This window comes from Centrocercus urophasianus, unplaced genomic scaffold (assembly GCF_019232065.1).
Source record: "Centrocercus urophasianus isolate 14NV4802_14NV808 unplaced genomic scaffold, USGS_Curo_1.0 seq_14, whole genome shotgun sequence".
NCBI lineage: Eukaryota > Metazoa > Chordata > Aves > Galliformes > Phasianidae > Centrocercus > Centrocercus urophasianus.
The window spans coordinates 22,530,194-22,556,203 of NW_024884586.1; the positions used below are offsets into that span (position 1 = coordinate 22,530,194).

General features: G+C 36.4%; 1 protein-coding gene across 15 annotated transcripts in view; it reads right to left on the reverse strand.

The window, feature by feature from the left end:
- GPHN (gephyrin) overlaps window positions 1-26,010 on the reverse strand; it is a 308,827-nt gene that overhangs the window by 218,408 nt on the left and 64,409 nt on the right. For 8 of the 15 annotated variants that reach the window (XM_042814426.1, XM_042814421.1, XM_042814428.1 and 5 more), the window contains one exon: window positions 12,711-12,804. The exons of the other annotated variants lie outside the window; for them this stretch is intronic. In XM_042814426.1, the coding sequence (XP_042670360.1) occupies window positions 12,711-12,804 (94 nt within the window). The remainder of the gene's footprint in view (window positions 1-12,710; window positions 12,805-26,010) is intronic. 15 annotated transcript variants of the gene reach the window in all.

Here is a 26,010-nt window from a genome sequence, read left to right on the forward strand (position 1 = left end):
AGAAGCACAACTGTAATAAAGCAGATCTGAAGTCAAGCCAGGAAGTCAAGCAACCAAAGCAGGGTCACCATCAGCAGAGTATGCACAGGTAAGGAACAAGAGCCAGAGCCTGTGTTTAAAAGCAGCCCCGACCCTCCTCTGCCCAGAGGACAACCACGTAGGCCCAGGCCACAGAGGGTATTCAGGGCTCCTACTAATACTGCATCCTGTGCTTTCACAATGCTGCCAACCTAGGTCCCACATCCTATGATAAAGTGATTGCAGTCCAAAGGAGGCAGAACAACATCATCAGCAGCCAAAACGTTTATGATGAATTGAAAGAATGGTTACTTAAATACTGGAAATTTAAAATTAAACTTGAATCTTCTGTGAGAATCAAGGGTAGAAATTCTCACATCACTGACCCAAATATACTTTCCAAACACAGGAAAGATGAATACCTAGGAAGTCAGGTGGGAAGCTGTTTTTCGGAAAAACTAGAAGATAGTTCATCCTCCAGGCCCATGATTTTAAAAAGCTAAAACTCATGGCGATACCAGATATGAAGAGGGCTAGACACCACGTTTAGGGCTTCTGCTGACACATCCAAGACAAAGCACCGTACGGTACAGATGGAACACCACGCCTGAACACCTCCTTTGACTCATCTAAACAGAGACTTGACTTCTGTTAATAGCATTGCAAAGAAACAACTATATGAATAAAGCTGCACCAACAGACTGCATTCATGCCACGTTTTTATGATCACCTCCACATCATTTTCAAGCAACAACACAAAAGCAAATTTAAAGCAACAAACCCCTGACAAGAAATCTTCTCATTCCCCGAAAGAAATGTACTTCTTTGCTTAAGAGCATGTCAAAAACAAACATTTTTCTTAGTCGTTCCTATACACATCTCTATATAGTAAGCAAGCCTGATGTATAGGAATGGGAAAATGAAGCTAAAAATAACCTCTTTGAATTGTAAAATCTGGGAGAAAACTGGAAGGAGCATTTGACATCACTCAAAAATCAAAGTTGTCCTTCTTTTTAAACCAACGCAGTATTTTGAGCTTCAGATAGTAAAGCAGTTTTTTTAGACAAATTGTAAAAGTTAAAGGCAGTGACTAGATTTTCCTCCCACTCTCCCATAATTGGCAGCAGATACACAGGTCACCCTAAAAGTAATGCCTCCTATTTATTTCCATGGAAACTGCAACAGATACAAAGAGCACAACTAACATTACTTGATCAAGCAAATTCTCAGCTATTTCTCAATATAGTCACCACCATTTAGCTATGCATTTTCACCAGCAATGAATAAGAGCCTGCATGCTGTGCTCATAAAAATCCACACAAGATGACCCACTGACACCCTGTTGAAATGCACTGCCCACCATCTCTCTGTGTTCACATCCACTATTCAGTCTCCATAAAATTCAGCAAGCGTCCATGAGCACCGTTTTTTTCCACATGGAGAAATTTAGTCACACATCTTTACTTTTGCACACTTCCATATCAGACACTGTTGTCAGGCTGCCCCTATGCTGCCAGCTGTCACACAGTTACAGAACGCAAAGGAATATTGGCAGGAAGGATCTCTACTGCCATACAACCAACATCCATCTCTGATGTTGTGGAACGACATTATAAAATAGGAGGCATTACTTTCAGAGCAGCCCTCATAAAACATATAGAAGTGATTGAAAAAAAAACTGACAGTTGAATAGTAAGAAAATTGGTAGGGTGGCACAGACAACATGGAAGTCAGTTCCAGAATAAATTACAACTGAAGGGGGGTAGGAATCCCACAGCTACTTTGAAATAATATGCAAATGAGTTAATTTAGCTTATACAGCGATATGCTTCAGAAACATTTTCTTCAGCATGGTATTTTTGGAAGTCTAGTTATCTTTTTTGGCTAGATATTATGAGAAGTCTAACAATTAGCTAGGAAACATCTGTTTTCATTTTGGAAATGCAGAATGTGAGCTCTAGTTTTGCTTTCTGCTTCAGTAACCTGTATGTTTTGATAATTTCACTAAAACTGGTCAACAGTCAAGCACAGAACCAGTAACATGTAAGAGAAAGATTAGAGAATATTTAGTTAACGCGTCAGACCTGTTTAAAATGACAACTGAACAGTCACAAAGTGGTATGAATGCAACTTGGCTATAAGTTCTATGAAGGTGTCAGTTCACCAGTAATGAGCTGTCAACATACAGGTAATAGTTACTAACATTATTTGAATATTCTTCTCACCACTGTGTAAGAATAAACCTTTTGGAGAGGAAACAAATAGAAAAAAGAAGTACAAACTAAGAGATAAAATAAATCAACAAATCACCTGGAAGAATTCTCAGAAAAGCAGAAGATAATCACAAAAGCAAATGAAAAACCATATTTCAGAAAGCAAAGTACTATCAAAATGATAACAGCTACAGAGAGGTCAACAGCAAGAAAATAATTGAAGTTCACCAGAAAGGAGGTCTAAGTTTTTGAGCAAGCTCTTTTGCAGAATTTCTTTCAGAATTTGCAATACCTAAGCAACCTAAATAACTGCTACCAAAATTTTGCAGACTAGTTAACAGATTTATTTTTTTTTTTAATGTTAAAGATGCTAAAGGAATGAAAAATGTCTCTTTTTCCTCTTTAACATAAACAGAGTAGCAAATTTCTTAGTTGTTTTTTTGTGCATGTGCTTTAAGCATTTTATAAAGATACTGAATAACAAAGCCTACGTTCTTAAATATTCTCCAGGGGAAGGAAAAAAGCATGAAAGGATGGGAGACTGTGAACAACTGAGTTTCCCTGACATAAAAACTAAACATTAAGATAGTTTTTCCTCTTAAGTGGAACAGTTACATTATGACACACCTCGTACTAAGCACAGTTTGATAGCACACAATTTTCCTGTTGTGAATAGGTAATACTGTAGTTCTTCATAGATTTGCTGTACTACAAAATGGACCAAGCACATTTGTAATTACAGCAGCAAAACTGTGCTTCTGCCAACAAAGGAATTTTATAAAATAAATGACTAAAATGGGTTAGGTAGTATAAAATGCATTTGTATTGGGGGAATCCTCCTTGTGCAATCTGTCTCGGTCTTATTGCTTCTTCTACAGCTGCAATACCACAAAGGGATTCTCTAGATCAAATCAGAGTGTACTCGGTGCACATTCCCTAAGCTAAGAAAAAAACGATGTAGAGAAAGAAATACAAAATAACCCACTCAGTGACAGGCGAGCAAATTAAAAGGATACTTCTGCAATGATATATGTTGCAGAGTTTGCTTAATGTCCACAGATAATCACATCTTTGCTGGTATTAAATTTTAATGACAGAAACATCTTTATGGACAGGCAGCTGTTAAGTGAAAATTTAATTCTTCACCTCACTTTTTAGTGAAACATAATCAGAGAACATCTGCCCCCAGGCAGAAAATCCATGAGTTAGTCAGGTTGGAAAATTTAAATTCTTTTTCTATATCCAAGTCTGCCCCTTGTCAAACCAACTCCCACCAGCCATAGAGAATGAGGGGCACCTACCTTCTTGCCATCCCAAAAGTCTGAAAGCACTTTTGCACCTAACATACCCATTACACACCACTTGCCCTTATGACATGGAAGTGATTACTCTTCTATGCACCTTCTTTCACAAAATAAGGACTGAAACTTACTTCCACCGTAGACAGAGATTGCTCACCCACACCCAAGCTGTTTCAAGTGCTTTATCCACCTGACTGATGGATGATGGCAGTTCTGGGCACAAATCAGTCATGCCATTTCTTGACACGCATACAATGAAGAGCAGTGAGTGTAATAAATGTTACACTGCTTGTGATTTCTATTACTAAATGGAAAGAGTCACAGTAACAGCTATAACCTCAAACGCTCATAGCCAAATTAGTAAACAGTATGCTGAAAAGTAGGAAGGTAATAGGATGTAAGGAGTTAGCAGGCTGCAACCTGAACTAAAGTCTGAAATAAGAATCAATGACAGACAGCACTATTCTTTCCTTCACGTCATCCTCTAAAATCCTGTTTTTTCAGTCAAGAGCCGTAAAACACATTTGAAAAACACATTACTAACAAGGCAGAGCATCTGCTGCTACAAGAGATTCCTTTCCCTGAAGTCAAATTTTAAAGATTCCTTCTTCAAAAATAGCAAGATGACTAATTAATGAAATTCTCAGTACAAATGCTGAACAGAAGTGTTCATTACAATAGCTAAGACTTCTCTCTAAATAAGGCATAAAACAAAAACGTGAAGAAGTGATTCTACAGATGTGAGATTGATATCTGCTAATGACACAGCTGTGAATTTTAGCATCTAAGTTACACAACAAATGCATACCTGCGCTTTGTTCCAGGTCCTGAACAGAATACAAAGTATGACTAGATTAATAGTCAGCTAGATTGAAAAAGGCAGGTATTTGCTGCACCACTACCAGAACTTTCAAGAACCTCCATTATATTTTCTACAAACACATGCAAAAAAAATTAGAAGGTGACTGGGGTTTGAATATGGCTTCGGTTAAGTCCTCTTTAAAATCTCAGATTTTATATTCCTGTTTTTTCCTGAAAAATCTCATTAAAGGCCTCTGAACTCTTGTGGCATATCCATAAGTCAGTCAATACTTTGGGAAACAAGTGAATTTTTTCCTTTAAATAGGAACAATGAAGTCACAGCAGGAGCTTTGCATCCCTAAAGCTTTTCTTTTTTAAGAACATATATAATAAGGAAACTTTGACATACAGAAAGTATCAGATCTGCTGGATGCAGTCTTAAGAGCAAAAGACTTGAAGACAAAAGCATAGCCTGTGTCTTTGAAGGAGATGGGATCTTCCCGTCTCTCAGTTTGTCAACTTTAATTCACTTCCCGGATCTAAACAAGTATTACACAGTTACACTGTCAGAAAAAATCTCCCATCTTAGCAGCCAAGTGGTGATTCGTGCTATTTTTCTGAGCCACGCCAGCAGTCAGTTATTAACATTCAGCCGTTCACTGCAATCAATAAAACACCATTAGCATTCTCGGATCTCCTGCAGCAAGCAAGAATGCAAACAGCCCATAAAGGTGCTAGATTTTTAGTTAGATGTTTATTCTTTTATTTCACCTCAGCACAGAATGAACAGTTCTGTCATAATGCAGATGGAATGCTTAAAGATTTGAAAACAATTTGGGTAATACATACAAAAAGTACAGTGTTTTTCTCCTTTGATCAGGAAATTTCACTTAGGCATAAAGGAAATCAAAGCAAACGAATGTACAATTATTCCTTAATGCTTTCTAACACGTAATATGCGGAACTGTGGGATTTATTTTGTTATTATTCTTTTCTCAAACTGCCAGTAACCTACCACTAGTGTCTATAAACTTGTTCAGAAGTCATAGTTCACTGCACTCGAATTTATTTATCCTCTCTATCTGAAAAATAATTCATTAGCTCTATAACAGAAGCTTTCTGCAAGTGCTCTTAAAAATGCGTATGCAAACAAATCCCTTTCATCCATCTCAGATTTCATCATAAATAAAAGGGCATACTAGTTAACAGATACCATTACATCTCTTAATAAAACACTGAATTGTCTTCCAACTTCCAACTTGTCTTCCAACAGTATTTTGACTAATGCAAAATACACAAGCACATGAGAAAAGACTATATAGGGAGTTCCTTTCTGTTTCCATAGTATATATCCCCAAACTCAGTAAAACTACTTTGAGCACATTACAGCAAACATAAAAACACTGTGCCAGGGTTCATTTGCTGTGAAGTGGTATATTAACTTGTACCCCACCATAAAGTCACTAGTTAATAATGCAGTAGTAGAATTGCATTGTTTGGAAACTACTATTCCCTGCTAGCATTCTCTTGTGATAAAATCCTTATCTGTTGATGTCACTGACCAGCAGCTCTGTTGAAAAATTATGTCTCAGATCTATATATCTCACACAGTCACATTCTACAGATGAAAACTGTATTATACACAACATGGATTTCAAACAAGAACACATCTGTTTAGTTGAAAAAGTTTGCAAATTACTAAGACTGATTTCTGAATCCTGACAATTTTTAATTACTAGGCTCACACATCACTTGTGGTTATAGTCACAAGAGACAATTGGTAACGCCTATGAATTTATTAAAAAATTTTTTTGTAAATATTATAAATAAAAGTTTAAGTGGGTTCATATCTCTGTTATCATCATCTCTTACCTAATATTTTAATAGCAACTCTCCAATCTTCCTGAAATAAATTACATTACACATTTTCCAAGGCAATTTTTATTAAATTCCACGTAAGCGATATTTGTTATCAGGATTACATTCTTACTGGAATCTGCTCCTATTTCCCCTTCCTGTTGCAGCATACAAGAGAGAAACCTACCCACCCAATCTCATTCCTTAGGGAAACATATCTGAAAGGGGCACTCAGTGTTCTGAACAAAGTGTTAAATTATGAAATCTCAGTGGCAACATTAAAATTATTTCTATTACTTCATCCTGTCCAATCATGAACACTTGCAATTCCACCGATCTTAAAACTACTTCCTTTGCCACTGTTGATGCTTCCCTCACAGCACAGTTTCTTTACTAAGAACAGTTACAGCAGTGAGAGCAAAGGCTCTTCTGTGGCTGTTGATCACACAGCTCCTCAGAGACTTACACCAGCCGCACAGCTCTGATGGTGTGGGCAGAGAGGGCATGCAGACCTCCCCCAGGGGCATGGATCTCCTCCCAGCAGGGCTGCAGGGAAACAACAAGGCTGCCAGCAAGGCTGAGGCCTGAGCACAGCAAGCTGCATAGAACATGAGACACTGCCAATGGATGGGCACTAGTGTGAGGGAGTAGTGTCAGAAATTACCAATAGCGCCATAAGGAACCGCTGGATTTCACAGCCAGAATGCAGAGTTATCTGAGGAACAGACAAAAATTCACAGCTACGAATCAGGCACCTTTTGAGGAGCAGGACCTTGGCAGGCCAGCAGGAGCTAGCTGCCAGTAATGTCACATCAGACTGAACCTCCCCAGTCAACAGGGTCAGAAATGCAAATTTGGGTACTGATCTGGCAAAAACAGTGAGGAAAAATTAAGATTGGGTTCTCTTCTTGCAAGGCAACTGCTGCAGAGAAACTGAAGTACAAGAAACTGAAACTTAGGATCAGAAAAGTGGGAAACTAGCATCAAGGTGCAGATCTTCCTAGACAGCAGTGATCATGTGATATATATTGAGTGACTTTCCACTTAATCACTGCAGCCCTAATTAGGGCAAAGCAGACCTGTTGCCTGGATCATACCTCACATTGTCAAACCTGCTTCTGCAGTCCGCTGGAGGGAGCTTTCCCTCTCTGTCAGGGTGGAGCAAGCACCAAGGTATCACTGCGCCAGTCCTCGTACCAATGCCTGATGATGTATTACCCCCATCTCTTCCTAAAGTCAAAGATACTTTCCTAGCTTCACAATCTTCTGGTTTTAAGAAATTCCTGAGCAAGAAGCATCATTTAATAGTACTCACAGATTTTTCTTCTGTGAGTTTATTCAATAATTTCTCAAGTCACATAAAACATTAACAGTTGGAACATTCCATGGCTAAAAGAAGATACTGAACCACCAGATCCACGAAAGACCAGATCTATGAAAGTATGCTCAACTTCTAAGCAAGCAAGGTGAAATCAATCTGGTGAGTGTAATGCACTCCGTTTAGTGGACAGCCTGAGAGAACAGTTTCTCCTTCTAACCTGTATAAATGCCAAGACATTTGCCAATGACATAAAGGCATTAATGGATCACATGTTTCTGCTGCTGATAATCATCAGTGGAAACTGTAAACTGGTCTCCTGAGAATGCCATTCCTGTAAATGTGAAACATCAATTCTCCTTATCTGCTTTATATTCCACCTCTGCTAAACTCATACTCAACATGAAAATGGATATAAATGCAACCACTTAAAAATGATTCCCCCCTAAAAATAGTTAGGGAAATATTTAACTACAGATTGGTGAAATAGCCCAGCTATACAGTCCAGATTGTAAAATTAATTCCCTATGTGGCTGAAGTGATCTTGTAAGTGAAATGACAAGCATGATACTTAGAAAAATTCTAGTGTTCTGAACAATAGGGACTACCTCAGATTTTAGAAATTGCCATATGCTAGACATCCAGCTAAGGTCTGGAATTTTCTATAGTCTGCGTACTTGGAACAAACATGAAGAGGTGGATTGCCTTTGTTTTTATAAGTGTTAAACCTGGACTGAGCATATCCTCACTAATCCAAAGACGTCTTCAAATTCCTCTGCTGGTTTTCCTACCAAGTTTCCCACAACTCCTCTTCCAACAGTTAATGACATTGCCAAGACATCTGAAGTTCAGAAGACCTACACAGGGTGCTGCAGGTTGAATTTTAGTTACACAAACAAGGATAAAGCAGGCAAACCTACTGAAAGAATCAGGGAACTCAAACAATCATTCAAACACTTTACTACAATGTTGTTAAGATTCATGATTTCAGTTTCCCATTAATCAAGCCAATCAATAAGATTGAGAGCAAGTGTTCTACCTGTAAAGTCATCATGAATTTCACATTTTATTCATTGAGTATTGTCATAATTAATTTCCATAGAAACAGTTGTGATGGTAGAAATTCACAGGTATATTCTATTAGAGCAAATCAGACAAGAGGACTCTAAAGAAGACTCTAAACATACACACAGCCTGCAAATCAGTAGTATCAATAAAATATTTCTGAAACTGTCTTAAAGTATAGTTGAATAGTTGTTAGAATCACCAACATTGTCACGTGCAGGTGTAGGCGTCCAATGAAATTTACTACTGATTGAATTTACAAATACATAGTAGAAACACTTTCATGAATAGGAAATAGGCCCTCTGCATAGCCTTTTTTTTTTTTTTTTTTTTTTTGTAATATCTCAGTGTAATTAAAAAGAGTGCTGCTATAGGTAGAGTCTGCAGGATAAACTGACACACACAAATGTCATAAAAGAAAAACAGAGCACCTGCACAGAAAATAAGATCATTCTGCTGTGTACAAAAAGCATCTATTTATACATCATCATTTATTAAAACTTTACCCTAACACAATGAAAACTATGTTGTACAGCCATTTTGATACTCACTTAACTCTCTTCTGAAGTCGTAATGCTAAAGATGGGGAAATCAGAACCTGTGTAAATCACACAGATCCCCAAATCCCTTAAAACAATACATTTCTTGCAAGCTGCACAGTGATTGCCTGATATTTTATGCCTTCCATACAGCCATCTTAGCCCTTCTGTTGGACACTGGCGCTGTTATCTGACCATTCTTTAAGCCATTTGCTTACCAATTCTACCAACAATTATATACATTCATCAAATTCCCTAAATATGAAAGAGCAGGAACTAAAACCAAAAATCTGTTGTGGAATTCTCCTATTACAGTACCTGATTCTTCATTTTAAGTAGTCACTCTATGTACGAAGGGTTTACATAAATGTGAAAGACATTGTAACTCCGTAAGTATATTGAGTTCCTGTCTTTCTTCCCTTTATAATTAGGATAAAGTTAAAATAAAACAATTACTTAACATGACATCGAAGTTGTATGACACTTCAGGTCCAAAAATCAAATGCGTAACACTACGAAAGAGGTGGTGTCATACAAAGTGAACACCAATTGACACGATCTGCTTTTTGGATGCAACAGTACTTAGAGTTCCCTCAAATACAAGCTGTTACCTCTTTTGGAAAGGTCATTTTACCCCAGCTAAGAGGTCCTCTTACCTCTTTTGCTTTGAGCAATGTAAGCAAGTTGTTTCAGTAATAAACATGCTTCAGATTTGAAGGAAAGGCTACTGGGAATAAGGACAGTTTTTCCCCTGCTACTGTGTGAGAAAAGATTTAAGCCTTTTCTACACAATTTACTGTCTTCTCCATTCAAAATTGGTTCAAAAGTATGCACACTATACAAATGATGAGATTTACATACAGTTAGGCAAAACAAAAAAAATTTATCCCCCAACTTAAATAAAATTCAAACGAATTCCCAATGGCAGGTCCAACTGCATTCTTGCAACACCAGCATAAACATCTCTCCTTCAGATATACTTTAAAATGATGCAAAGATAGTTAATGTAAAAAATGAATCCAAAATACTGAGGTATATATCATAATTACTGAAAACAAATAAGCTTAGATACAAACAGTTACAGTACAACCACAATCTCATGTAGCTCCAAACTACTGCAGTACAAGACAAAGGAGATGCTCAGTAAGACAAAACTCAAAAGCACAGAAAGGAAACACTTGTGTGCAATATAAGCACAGAAACTCTCACATCAAGGCACCAATAAACCAGAAGGAAAAGCAATTCAACAGTTTGCAACATCCAATATATAGCTTTCAAAATGAACCAAAGTTATTTTGGAAGATACTTGGTATTGGGCATTTCATGTTTAATGGCTATGACCTACAGAAATTAAAAAAAATATAACAAATTTGCAAAGAATTGAGTAAGAAACTGATTTTCCTGTTCTCAGACACTCTTGATTTCTCAAAGATCACGACAGTGAAGTAGAAGCATATGAGAATTGGTAAAACGTGACAATCTATGTTCTATTTAGTACCAAATTATTTCTAACTGGCAGTAGTTTTGTATCACTAACAAATTTAGCTCCTTTACCCTCTAATGCTTGACAGTTCTGATGTTGATACACCGAATTCTCTAATAAATATTTTAAGATTTTGTTTCACTAAGCCTTTTATATATAGCATTATTATGAAGCACATAGAAGGGAAGTTCACTCCCAGAATACTTTTCTGCAATCTGTACAATTTTTGTTCTGTGTATATTTTTACCTTTTCTAACATGAAGTATTACCCATATTTATTACTACAATTTAACATGAATACACGATTCAAAAGTTTGATCTGAATTGTTATAAACAAAGTTCTTGAAGACTATCTGATGACAAAATAAGAATACAATCTGAAGAAAAGCAATAGCATGCAGAAAGCTATTTATAACTTTTCTATCCCACACAAAGTCATCTGTTTTGAGATGCTTATGCAAATGCGTCTTATTTTTAAGAAAGCACGCAAGAACACTGATAACATAAGAGCTCTTCTGCCTGCTAGGATGTATGACTTAACATGTTTTTTGTTTGTTTTTTCAAACCGAGAGATCTGTGGAGAAAGATATCCTAAAAAAAAAAACAAAAAAAAAAAAAAAAACAAAACCAACACATGGGGGTCTAAAGGAACGTCTCCAAAGAGCTACTCTTAGTAACTCCTTGGGTCATGCCTTCCTACTCCAGGTTGTCTGTATTTCTGTATATATTTTCAAAACACTCATTTTGAAAAAACAAAAACAAAACAACAAAAAAACCACCATGACAGTAAATAAGCTAGATGTGAAATAAAACTGACCTGTAACCTCCCCTCAATCTCAATTTTGCACTTCTTGAAGGGAAGGAAATAAATTCCTCTCAAGACCACCTGCTTCAAAGAATTATCAATAGCTAAACCCCTGTTTTGGCTTCAAAATGGAGAAAAAATGATGCCTAAATAGAGGTTTGGTGTTTTCATTACTACTCAGAAAGAAAGGCTCCATGTCCCTCCAGCTTATAAAGAAAGCACTACAGAATGCATTTCTAATGAAATGCTTAAGAAAACAAAGCAATGATGAAAACTTCCTGTATTCTGGAAATAAATAATATAATGTAATAATTCAGTGTCAGAGGACCATCTTAGCAAGGCAAGCAATTTTTAAAAAGTCATAAAGAATATAATCTCACACTCTCATGAGGCCATACTAGCTGAAGAAAGAAGGGGACATGCATGCTTCTTGGAATAAAAAAGAGCATGTCTCAAAAGTTGAATTAGGGTAGAATAAAAAGGAATAATCTTACTAATATGAATAAGTCCTGTGAAGAGAAATAAACAAGGGCAACTCTCTTCTTTGACATATGTTCTCAAACATCAAATACAAACACAGTATTTCAAGTATTCTGTGCAAAACCTGTTAAAGACCATTTTCTAGGAGCAGTTGTGTCAAAAACAAATTGCTATTTCTTTACCACAGTTTCTGTTCTGCTTCAAAGTTGGTTTCGTTTGCTTCTGACAGAAAGCCCTTAGATCCAAACTGTCTATATGGAACGCATGTCCTTGAAAGACATTTGCAACAGGGAGCTTAGAGACAAGCATTTTCACCAACTACAGACAATATAAAAACAAATAGCTTTTTTTTTTTTCCTCTCATTTATAGTTCAGAGTAGCTATACCTTTGATGGACAGCAGTTCTGCCATTTAGCACACTATGAAGAACAGAAGTACACTACACATGCTGCTTTAGTAAGAACAAACAGAATTTGGCACACCCTGATACTCTAACAGTGTTTCCAGGATTCACTGTCACCTGCAAATCAGTGGATATATTTAATCAGATGAAGTAAGCACTACAGTGTTAAGTTTTATGGGCAAAGTCTTTTGTTCAGTTAGTTTGCAGTGATGGCTTTCCTCACCAAGGAACAAAGCCCTAAGTGCGCTCTGTAACTTCAGCAGAAATATCAGCTTCACTTCCAACTCCTGCCTCTTCCCACTGCCCCTTAATCTGCACCAATTCTGCAGTAACATTATAAGCAACCAATAAGCCAAACACAGTCACTGAGATCTCAAAAAAAAAAAAAAAAAAAAAAAGTCTGAAACAGTAAACAAATCCAACTTACTCTGCTTCCACACAAATTGATGTGCTGACACAAGCTGGGGGTGGCCTTGATATGTGAACATACATCCAATAGTCAGGATAGAGAACAGCAATTGCTACAAAAAGAAGGAATTTTTTATGCCACACTTTCACCTTCAGCCTTTCCAGACACTCCAGGTTAATTTTCAGAGACAACTCTTAATCAAATTTCATTAAAGTGCATTCTTTCTGCCTGCAATAAATCACACCGGATACAACCAATAGTCTCTAACCCTTGCAATTAGAAAAAATGAAGTAAAATAATTAAAAAAAAAAAAAAAAAAAAAAAAAAAAAAAAAAAAAAAAAAAAAAAAGAGTTCTAAAGCTGATGTTAGCCCACTGTGGGATGTGGAAAGCAGGGTTTGTTATGAAAAAGTGACTCAGTGGCCCAGGAGATATTCTGTATAAGACATGCCATGTACTCTTGGAAAAATCAGAGCAGAAATACTAATCCCTGTACTAACATTCACTGAGTTTGGTTCACATCCCTGTTGTGTGATTTCTAGTAGCATTTCCATTAAAATATTAGTCATGTCCCTGGAACAGCTTGGAGGTTGTAAAGCCTAATTTACTATCCATAATTAGAGCTTCGCCCATGTTTGCAAAGATGTAACTAACACCAAGCATTAGAAAATGATACTGGAATAGAAAGCTTTACTTGTCAAGGTCTCCACCATGAATAAGATCTACTACCAGTTGCTTTGAATATTATGTAAGAGAAAGCTGTATCTGTAAAAGCTGTAGTTACTTCAGGAAAAAGACAGTCTGAACAAGACTGAGAATACAGCAAAGGCTGCTCTGGACTCTCAACAGCTCCCATGAGAGTCTGGCATCCAACAGCCTCTCCTGTCTCTGTTCCTGCTTTTAAAAAATAATCAAAAGTAATACTACGTGAATCAGAAGGCTATTTTTGTCCATGTCAACCATTTCAGTGAATTAAAAATAAAAAATCTGAAGTGATTATTAAAAAAAAAAAAAAGGAAAAAAAAAAAAAGAAAAACCAAAAACAACAACATTCTTTAGAAATGGCAAAGTAAACCTAAGAAGAGTCTGCAGCAGTAGACAGGTTTGGCAAGTGTAATTTAAGTACACTAGAGCAGTACAAGGGACAGAAGAACAAGGGGGGGGGAAAAAGATGGTAGAAACATATGAAAAACAAATAAAATAAAGTTATCTGACTGAAAAAAAATCTTATTTAAAAATATTTATATGAAGTGCATCTGTAACTGCAGGTCATCAGATTACATCCCATCAGTAATCCTTATCAGACCTACCAGTTCAAATTCAAGTTGTCTGACCACTGAATGTTTACACAAAGAACACTTTCCACCAGTATTATTAACTAGCTAGTCAGTACAACAAGTTCATTTTACAGCTGATTTAGGAACTTCATTACTAACCAACTAACACACAGAATCACAGAAGGTTAAGTTTGGAAAGGACCTCTGAAGGTCATCTGGTCTCAACAGGAACACAAGGTCTGATTCATGAAAAATATCTAGTTGCCTGCTATGTTGCAGAAATATAATTCAGTAGGAAGTATCCCACTTGTGTGTTTTGGTGGTTTTGCTTTAAGTACAAAGATAACAGTCACGTCTGTGGGATAGTTGATGCTCCTGGGATCACAAGTCTCTATTGTCAACAGAGAGTCATTAGTAAAGCTTCTCTGGAATAGGATCCAACAGACAATAAAATCTAAATATTCTTTCTTTAAAATGAGTATTAATACATTGATTATGACCATCGTCAGGTGTTAAGTTTTTGGTTAGCCTCCAGCATGATGAAATTACCACTTATTTTTCTGCCATTCAGAATCATACAGGCTTCCTTATACCAACACCAGGAGCTAGATGAGTTCACTCCTTTTTTTCCAGACAATTACAGCTCAAATTTTTTCCTTATTCAATTTTCCTCAAATACGAAGTTTTAAAATCTAATGATTACTGATACTATTCAGCTCAAGCAAGCAGGAAATTCAGATTTTTTCTAATTAGCAGAAGCACAGTGTTGCCAGTGTGACTAGAAACACCAGTTTTTTAAAGCTGTCTGAAACATGTTTTCAAGCCCTACACAGTGATAAGAGGCTGGACATGAGACCTTCAGATGCGCCATTCAAGCAACTTCAGTGAATCTAAATAGGACAGAGTTCACTGTTCTACAAACTCTACAGAGACAACAATTGCTCATTTTTCTAGGGAGGAAATAATTTCCCCTCTGTAACTGTACACTGCTGTATAAATTACTTTAAAGATGCATCCATTACTAAGAAACTCAGTCATCCTTGGAAAATAGGTTAACAAGGCTTGAGTCTGGGTGATTGCAGAGATTTTTAAAAAGCCAGGAAGCATTTTTGGTATTCTTCTCTAGCTAAGAGTCATCATACAGCACTTTGCCAGATACCCAATCTGTGATGGTTAAGAAGTATTTTGTGATACAGAATGAGTAAATGCCACTGAGACCTTTCTTTAACTGGTAAACTTAAAATTACTTTCAAACATGTAAAGCCACATTACAGCAGAAAATAACTTCATCATCAACCTTTAGCAACTCCTTCCCATAACTTATAGCAATGGTTTCCAGAAGCATCACCAATTTGCTTACAGGCAAGGCACAGCTGAGCACTGTGCAGACTGGTCAGCATGGTAACAACTCAAGGCTGAACAGAAGTCCAGAAGTGCTGTGTTCATGGCTTACTGAATACACATCTGGCTCTGGAAAGCTGCTGAAAACCTCTCACAGTTCTACCTTCAATAACTCTAAGAAAAATAAAGGAATAAAGCAACAGATGTACAACAGCTACCCATTCTTCCTTACAGACATTATTAAATCTTTGTGTCTCGTCACACCTAAGCTATTTCAACGATATTTTATATGTAGACATTGCAAAATGTCTGCAGGTTTATGAAGTTTTTCTAAACTTCAGCCACTTTGAAAATTTAAAACATGCCACAGGTGTGTTTAGCATTGTAAGAAGTTCCATAATTCACACATGCCCATCTCTCCAAATAGTCTTTAGACATCATGTCTTAGCTTAACCACAAAATATTAATCAGAATGAGTAGAACAGAGTTGTTTTTTAAATTGAAGCCCTTCATCATCTGTAGAACACAGATCCTAAAAAAAATATCAGAAAAAGCACTACAAGCAAATTACAGTGTCCAAATAGTCTTTTTCCAGGTCCAAAAAGGAAAGGAGATTGTCTAACAATATATCCTCTAGACTTCGCTCTCCACAATCTCCATGGCAGTGCCCCAAATCAGTAAGAAAACAAATTGCTAGATAAAACACCAACCTTTACAACAAACTATAAAGAAAAATAAGCTCTCTTTGTTCAGTTGGTTTCTTGCACTGAACTGAAGCTTCAAATCTCCTTGAAACACACCAGCTTCCTTTCACAAAACTTCCCATACTCCAGCAAATTTACAATGGCAAAATTTATTATAGGCTAAGAACTGGTCTAACTTTGTTATCTCTCAGCTGAAAACTATACCTCAAAAAACAAACCTGAATTCACAATATTTTGAAGAATTATGTTTGAGTAAAAAATGCCTGGGGTTTGTTGCTTTTTCTGTTGCATTTGTTGGTTTATGCAGGGTTTCTTTTTGTTGTTGTTTTTCATTGTTTGTTTTGTGGTTTTTTGTGTTTTTTTTTTGTTTTTGCTTTTTGTTTGTGGTTTTTTTGTGTTTTTTTTTTTTTTTTTAAATCACCTATTTTGAGCAGACTCAAACCTGTTGCCCATTGAATAAGTGATACCTACCCCACGAATTTTTCCCCCACATCTACAGACCAAACTGTAGTAAAAAGATGGTTACACACAGCATGGGAAGCCTATACTGCCAAAAACTCCAGGCCAAGAATGGAAGCAAAAGAATGGGCATCAAAAGTAGTGCCAAGCCTTCTATCCATCTATTGCTAAACTGGCAAGAATTTCTACTACTTGATGAAAATAGAACTGAATTCTCCTACTTCCTTGCCAAATATAGGGTAAAGTCTGTAGCAGAAGGCAAAAAGCCAGTGTTTACAGATGGCCAACATGCTGTGCAGCCCTGTTCTGGTTAAGACTTGTATTTTCCGACAAAATCTCCAGAAAGAATGATGCTGCAGATGGAGTAAATGTGCCAAGGTTTGCCCGAGAGTTCTGAAATGCACAGCCTTGATGGTGCTCAGACACTGAAATAGGCTTTCCTAGCAAAGCAGTTGATGCCTCATGTCTTTCAGTGTGATTGGAGTTAAGATAATGCCCTCAATAAAGTTCTTTAAGTGTTGGTTGGCCCTGAAGCGGTCAGGCAGTTGGACTCAATCTTCATAGATCCCTTCCAACAGATCTGTTGCAATTTTATTTAATTCTAATTTATTTACATGTATTTCAGATTAAATGAAACAATTGGTCAGAGGTTGATTGATCAATGCATACTATGCAAACATAAACCTACAGCACAGGTTTTTCACCACGTCTAAGTCAAATGTCTAATTTCATGCCTAAGGTAATTTTTGCACAGATTCTTCCTTTACTACTGGCACAAGAAAGTGTCAGAGATGCAGTGATACTTTTTGCCTTCATCATCTCACTTCATCCTCATGCTTTCTGTACTGTTTTTCCTGCTTTATGGAGGGGAATTGTGTATTCAAATCCAACCTTTCATCTGTAGAATGCAATTTCCCAGTTCAGTTTCGCTAGTTATTCTGCAATCACGCATGCTTTTTCTTTGTTACTCACGATTTTTAAGCCAGATATTCATACATCTGACTATTTATTAAAAATAAAAAAAACACCATGCACTCTTAATTTGTAAAGGTTACTGCATATAAATGTTACCAGTACCTAAAAACCAGAACAGTGTAAGCCCGTGGTGCAACTGGGTGTCTCACAGAATAATCTCTTACACTGGGAGAAATTAACGTACTAGGAAAATAAGACTAAAGAGCATACAAGGTCCTCATTTCTAAACAGCTTACTGATTTCTTTTCAGATCTAGTCAGATTTCTTTATAATTTACTGTATCTTCTAAAACATCAACAAAACATTAAAATGAGATCAGGTAACGTTACATATGTGTATTTCTGCTGAAGTTAGAAAATGCTGTATGTCATAATTTGAAATCCACAGTAGGATTTACAGTTTGAGATGAAAGGAGGACCTGCAACAGCAGACTGGCCACTCACGTGCTCTGATTACTGACAGTAATGCAGACCCACATGTGCTGATACTTCTTGCTCTGCCAACTGTACTCACATACTGCCTCACCACTTAAAATACAATCCTGTGAAGGCTTACACATTTGCTTCCACTTAAAGTATCGATCTACTTAATTTAAGCTAATGGAAAAATTCACAACACAGTGTTAAATAAGTACAAGAATTAAATTTTTACAAAGCTCTACTACTCGTAAGTGTAGAAACATTTAAACAACATTTTTTTCTAGTGCAATTACAGCAGCATTTAAGCACCTTTGAAGCAAACTGAACAGCAACAGAGCTTCTTAATTCTAAATATTCCCTGCATCACAATAACAGTTGGTGGTCCCAAATTAGATTAGGATTTGTTATCTAAAAAACACACAACACATAGATGGATAAGCTTATTACCGCATGGAAGCATGGCTAGCAATTCAAATCATCCTAGAACCATAATTATATCCACTACTAAAAAAAAAAAAAAAAAAAATAGTCAACTGCTTTTAACCTAGAGTGCGAGAAAATTCTTTCCTAAACCCCAATCAGGAGCCAAGCATAAAACCAGAACTATCAGAAAGGTAATAGATTTTATTTAAGATCTGCTATATGACTGCTTTTCATAGCCTAAGTGTTGGCATTAACCTCTATAAAATTATACAAAAATAGAAAAGGTATGATACCCCACCTTGGTTCTTAAAATGGAAAGCAAGTCTTTGTCCATTTACTTATTTAAAAAATTGTTTAATCACCACTACTTAACAATAGTACAGAGACCAAAAGCACAAATTTTATCTCAGCACAAGATAACTTTGGAAACTTTGTAATTATATGTATAATTAAAACTAATAACAAAATTTCATTTATGACTCCTACAACTCTCAGTATGAGAAAGGGTGAGTAGTACAGAACCTGTTTTGTATTCTCTTACTTCCATTAGCTATGACGTAGCTACACAGCTTGTAATGCAGACCCCTGCACAATTTTGCTGGCAAACATCTCTACAGAGAAGTCTGATAATTTATTCCAACACTTTTCTAATTATTAACCAGATATTAAGAAGTAGAAGGGCTTTCCTTTCTATTGTGGGGCAGTTTGATTTCTTTGTGAGTCTTCTAAAATATTTTGAAAGTACAAGTTTATTATGTCATAACACTCATACTGAGGGCATTGGAGAAATTAAAAAACCTCCAGCAGACTGAACAGAATTAGCCCAAGGGAAAGTTGTTTCAATTCTTTCTCAATAGTAGTTATGCTGAAAATATGACAGCCTCTGCCACACTTCTGAGCTGTGCTCAATGCAGAATTCAGACCTCCTGATTTGTAGTTGCTTCCTCAACCTCTGTACAGCGCATCAGTGTAAGGAATGCATTTAAAGTCCATCTGATGACTTGATTTTCCTCAAACACTCCTTTTATTTTTTTGGTCACCTATAGGTCCCACCAATATTCTGGAAGGCTTTCAGCTCCTTACACACATGAACTACAGTTATTATTAGGCATTATGCTGTTAGCAAACTGATTCTCAATGGTCTATTATGAGTCTGCCTTACTAGTTTTACTTCTGACTCGACCGCACCTCTGATCTATTTTTGCCTTCTGTATTTTGTCTTTTTATTACTACTAACTTCCATTCTCCCGAAGTTTCAACATGGCAAATTTTACTTCTGGCCTTCTGGTACTACATTACAAACTGGGAAAACATGAGTGTTCTCAGGTTAGAAATGTCCCTTACAATGGCTACCTGCCAACTCCATTTTGGGCAAAACACAACACCTTCACAGCATGGCTTGCACAGAATGGAAATAAAGGTTTGCCGGTTCAAAGAACAGTGCAATGCACTGCAAGAGACTTCAGATTTAGATAAAGCTGAGACCACTAAGCTGCACTGCACAAAGCAGCTAGTAGCCAGCTAACTGAAACGCTCCGATTTGCACATGTTCTAGTTCTGCTTGCAATACGAGAACTTTACGCAGATCCACAGCATCACAAACCTTTCGTTGCTCTTTCTAACTTCCCTTTAAGCTACTTGCTTAAGTTCCATATATTCTCACTTTGATTTCTTTTCCCATAATTGGGAAAAATGGTTTGCATAGTAACGAGAAGAGTAAATTAAGCAAGTCTGACAAATCCTGAGTCACTATTTTGTCTTTACACTATAACACATTGGGGAGGAAAAGTGTCAGTTCCATATAAAGGTAACATCAAGAAAAACTCATGAATAACTAACTGCAAGGAGAGACAAGAGCTTGAACAGAGAGTATAAATCCAGGTTTGCTCAACAGGTTTCCTTAAAATAATAACAGTATTCAATCCAAGAGTGGTTTATAACTGCACCATAGACAAACCCAACACTTAGTTTTGGAGAAAAGAGTTTCACTGCTCACTGTCAGCCATAGGTACACATCATACATAGGTACGTTCAGTACCAAATGAGATGTTTAATAAGGACATTTCTTCTCAAGTTAAATCTCAGGTGCTTTACAGATGCCTAGAATTTTCCATACTAAAATACCTCTATCAAAATCGACTGAAAGATTCAAAAAGCTGAAAAATAACTAATGGAAGACAACAACTGCAGTAAGACTCTTAGTCAGATAATCCACTAAATGGAAGTAAGAATGCTGGTAAATACCTACATTGAAGTATTTCACTTTTAAACACTTTTTACTAGCAAAAACAAATCAATTTTCTTTCTTACCACATGCTCGCAGCCTCTCATTAAACTGAAACATCACCTTTGAAACATTTTAAAATTGTCATATAGGATTATAAATCCAACATCCAAATCTTAACATAATACTAACCATAAATAGCTGTGCAATTTTATGAGAATAAAAACTTTCAAAGCAGCACCACATAACAAAAGAAACATGCTTGAAGATCTTTGATATCATACACATGACAAATAATTTCTGAATAGCTTTCAAGTTAAAAGCCTATGCAAAGGAATGTTAATTCTACTTCAGATATGTTTACAAAAAGCTTGTGATATTTTTTGTTTAGAAGTGACCAAGAAACAGCAAACTAAGAGCAAAATAGAAACACTAGATTTGACAGATTTCTGAAAAAAATCCTTAAAATGTCTTTGTTTCAGTAAGAAGTTAAACTGAGAAAAGGAAAAAAATAATAAGCAACCTAACGTCTACTACAGCATGACATTAAATTATATAGATTCCAGTCTGAGGCACTATTGTAGTCATTTGTATTCAGTAGGAAGAAGTCAAAAAAGGAAAAAATAAATGCGCCCCTCCCAGCCACTGGATTTTATTTTATTTTTTAAATTTTAGGGAAAGGAATAGAAATTGTGATATTTGTCTAATTACACCAAACTGGGACTGCCCAGTGAGGAGATTTTATTATACACTTTACAGATTTATCCGGTTTGTGAAAATTGAACTAACAAGTTAAAATGCGCTGTCTGATTATTTTCAAGTGAAGGGTGAGACTTGTGAGAAGTCAGTGTTCTCCTCCACATCAAAAAATGCAAATACAAGAAACGCAGCACTGACTAATCACCATTTGATATTACTACTGGCAAAAGATGCTAGAAGATGCCAGAAGATATTCATACCATAAGGTCAGTCAATTAGTCTGTATATTACAAAAGATGAATAAAGCAAAGTTAGGGAATTGTACTACTGAAATATCAGAAGCCTTGATCTCACATAAGGCCATTAACATTTTAAATTGACTCAACGTAAATTTATAAATTGTTAATCTCACAAAGTTTTGCACTTTAAGAGCTTCTTCTTAAGTTTGTAAAACATACACACAAGACTTTGTCGTGCTGCGGACTAGGTGCCAGAAGAATATAAAGCAGGAAAGTCACAGAATTGGAAATACAGTGCCAACACCTCTTTATATTGTGAGCCTTTTCTCCTTAGTGGCTCAAACATATACTAAGGACTTTTTTTTTTTTTTTTTTTAAATAAGTTTAAAGACAATCTGATATTCAGGAAACTTAGGCATTAAGTCAAGTAGGACAAAAAAGAGCATGGAAAATCTCTCCAAAAAAATCACTAATAAAGCACAAAGATCAAGAGCAGCCATAGACAAAAGCTGATTTTTGTTCTCCTCTGTCACTGAGGAAAGCTACCCACAGCTACACATGCACACTTTGGACTGGGACACCTTGTATGTGCACAAAGGCTCTGCATGTACAGCTAAGCCAGCCAGGCAACATTTACTTGCTTTTTATTAATTCTCTCTCTCCAAAGTGAACAGATCTTTCACTACTTTAACAGACCTCAACTGGTTTTGCAAAATGAAAACTTCGAAAGTTACAAGACTATAGAAGACGCTGACAAATTACTTGATTAAGAGATAATTCCCAGTATTCTATGCCTCAAGAAGTAAAAGCAAAGCATTTCAAACACACACACACACACACACACACACACACACACACACAAACCAATCTTGTTGTAGTCATAGTGATATATTAACTTGTACAGACCAATTGTTGATTTTTGACATCAGCAAAGAAACATACATAGCAATTAAAACAACAGATTTAGCACTTCTGAATTAGTCCAGGCATTTCAAAAAAGTTGGAACATTTTAATAAACAAATCAAAAACATCTTCAATTGAAAATGAAACCCATCTAGAATATTGTACTAGATGATTTAATGACAACAGCATACATTTTAATTAAATGAAATAGAAAAGCATTGAAGTAACAGGAAATAAACATTCAGGATTTTCAGGCTTTACACCTCCTAAACCAAGGGTTAACTTCAAAACAGAAGAGAGAATCTTCTATGCTCGGCATTTACATAAATATAACAGCAATGTAACCACTAGGAAACAAATTCAGAAACACAAAAGAAAATAATAGACTTGGAAAAGGTGGACAAAGCAGAGCATAGCTTGACTGAGTTGCATTAATCTCATTTCAATCAATTCCACAAGTAAAGGTCAGCAGATCCACCATTTCAGGTAGGTCACATTTCACACCACTGTCTAATAGAATGCTCAGACCAGGACTGAGCTTCAGGAATGTATTCACACAGATTCAAAGTCAGAACAAGCCACTGTGAACCTGTAGAAGGTAGATGGAAAGGCCAATTGGCCACCATCCCATCCTTTGAAAGAGCAACTCAAAACTTTTTGAAAGAAACCTTACTTTTTTGCTTCATCCCCACACAATCAGTACTTTCACTTCCAGCTCACTAGTTTATTATGCAAAAAGGAGTAGGGTTTGGAGCTGAAACTGCTGCTGCAGACTCATCCTCCTCTGCTGTGATGTCTGTCCAGCTATCCTAATAGCAGCTTCTTGCAGATCTGCTGTGACACCAGGTCAGACTTTCAACTTGTGTCATCAAGCATCGATGCAGCCACTGCACTCCATTACACTAAGGAGTGGGAAAAGAAAATGGAAGCATACCTAGCAACAAAGTAGGAAGTCGTAGCAGGAAAAGATGGACTTTCATAATAAAGTAGTTACTGGTTTATCTTAAAGAGTAAAGCAAAATAAATAGTACCAAGCATAGACATCAGACAGACAAAAGTTCCCCAAGCCACAATGGCACTGAAAATGTTTTCTACTTGATAGTAAGCTAATTTGATGTGTTCTTCCAATACAGGAATTCCCTTGGACAAGGCTCTGTTTCATTAGGGTTACTGTGCTTTTGGGGCCAAACAGATCACACTACAATGCAGTACAGCTCAGTCTGGCAGATTCTTGGCAGTTAGCACCCACCTTCATGAAACTTCATTTACGTCCCCCCCAGAAAGCCTTAACAGATTAACTGCCTAACAGAACAGACAACAATACCAAACTTATAAAGGAAAGCAAGTTCTTAGAATATTTCTTCAAAATATTTACTAAATAAACTTTCAATTGCATTCAGTCCATGTGAAATTCTATCAGTCATGAATGAAATCTCTCTTTATGCCTTCCCCTTCCTCAGTATATTCTGCATACATTGCACCTTTCTATAGAAGGCAGACACACGTAAACACACATATACACAAGCACCAAAAAACACAAAACACCTCAGAATAACACTGTAGGCTAACTGCTTACAAAGAACAACCAAACCATTCCATTTGGATACCCATGACAAACCACACCTTTGAAGTAACTCTGAATGCTCTGATTTCAGTCAGTCATCTATCTCTACCAGAATTATTACTTGCCAAGCCTGCTGTCAGGAAGGACCTTGCAAACAAATCTCTTTTCTCTGTAAAATGTACAATTCCACCATCTTCAGAGGGATGAATGTATTATTTGTTCGATCTTCATGTACAGAACTGAATGCTTTGCAAAACTGGAATATCAGCTTCCAGGTAAAGAAAGACCTCAGTTTTAAATACAGCAGATCCCCTTGAACTGAATCTTAGAAAAAGTAATATTGATTTTAATATTAATATAGATTTCTTAAATTTTCATATATATCAGATTTCTTTTGGAAGCTTCTTTATTTCCCAGCACCATATACTTTCATATGCCAGTCTGCTGGCAAACTGATACTTTGAGGTAACAGCCTTTCAATCCCATCAAAGGAAAAAAGAAGATAAAAACTATTTAACCATTCTATTCTAACTGCACTCCTTCATTTAATAGCGTCCTCACTTTGTAATAGAGACCTAGAATTCCTTAACTCCACTTTGTAAAAATAAACTAGGTGAAGTAAATTCCTCCCTGTGCTCCATTTCCCAAATTCTGATAATTCCCACAGGCCCTTCCAGGATAAGGGGTATGTTACTGGCACACTGCATTAGCTGCAGCTAGAGAAGGGGAAACCTGCAAGAAAACAGCACAGAAAGTAGTTAAAATAATCCAGTCCATGAGAAAAAAAAAATAATGGCCAATTTAAAATATTTAGCTCAGTATTCGTCTGGCTCTTCCTCCTGTATTACTCCCATGTCACAGTGCACGCAGTTATCCTGCTTTCTAAGTGCAATACAAAGCTATAACAAAAGGCTTTCCACACTCAAATGTTTTGCACTTCATGCCGCTGTATTTTATGTCTTGGTTTAAAATACTATCAGCTAATCTGAACTAACAGATTTATAAAAGCTGTACTCTCCTAATTAAGGTCAAGTCAACAAGCATTAATTGCACAGATTATCCTCAAACACTTCCACAAGCCTTACACTCTGGGAAAATACAGTTGTCGACTATGACAGTATCTGCAACATATTGATGAACTTCCATTTTAAGACTTGCCCTTTACAGTCACTGAGCCTGAAATAAACTGTTTTCTTGATAAACTGAAAACTGTGTCAAAAGAACAACCTTTAGCAAAGAGATGAGATGCTCTGCTACTCTAAAATTACAAAATGCACACTGCGATTTGTAACAGCACTGCAGCAATGAACCTAAAACAGTTTTTTAAAGTTCTGCCTAACAAGCAGGCCATATTTCTTTGAGAAAGTCCTTAATATTTGTTTTTCATATATTTTCTCCAGTCCAATATTTTTGAGCACAAAATTAATTACAAGAAAGTGCTTCTGTCATTTCTCAAAATAGATTCTAAGTGGGAGCACGTGCCATCACGATGCTGTAAACTCATCAGGAAATTCTGATGTAGTACTGTCTTATCCTAAAGCCACCTGCTAGCTAAGACCTGGTCAAGGTTGTTTCAGCACTTCATGTTTTTCAGGTTGATTTCCTATCCAGATTTTTTAAAAATAATGACAACCCAGGAAGCCAAAGACACAGTGTATAATTACAAAAAAAAAACAAAAAAACAAAAAAACAAAAAAAACTTGACAGTAATCAGTTTGAGCAACTTCAGCTTCAATTTTACACAAAGCTGCAACTATAATTAAGATAAAAAATGATAACAAAGTATTGAAGTGTAATTAAAAACACAGTGAACTGCACAGAGGATTTCTTTATCAAATAAAGCTAAAAATTGAGATGAAGAAAACTATTTTTTTGTTAATCATATGGTATTTAAATAGAAGCTTGAAGGAGAGTTCACCCCCATGTTTTTTTCCCTGCTTTTTACTAACTCAAAGCCTACAGGAGTTGTCTGCATTATGGAAACATAAGGAACACAATTACATCAGAGAAATCAGGGAATAAAAACACTTCTGAGCAAGACAGGCTATTGTTTTTCTTCTCTTTGGGAAGAAAAAAAAAAAAAAAAAAAAA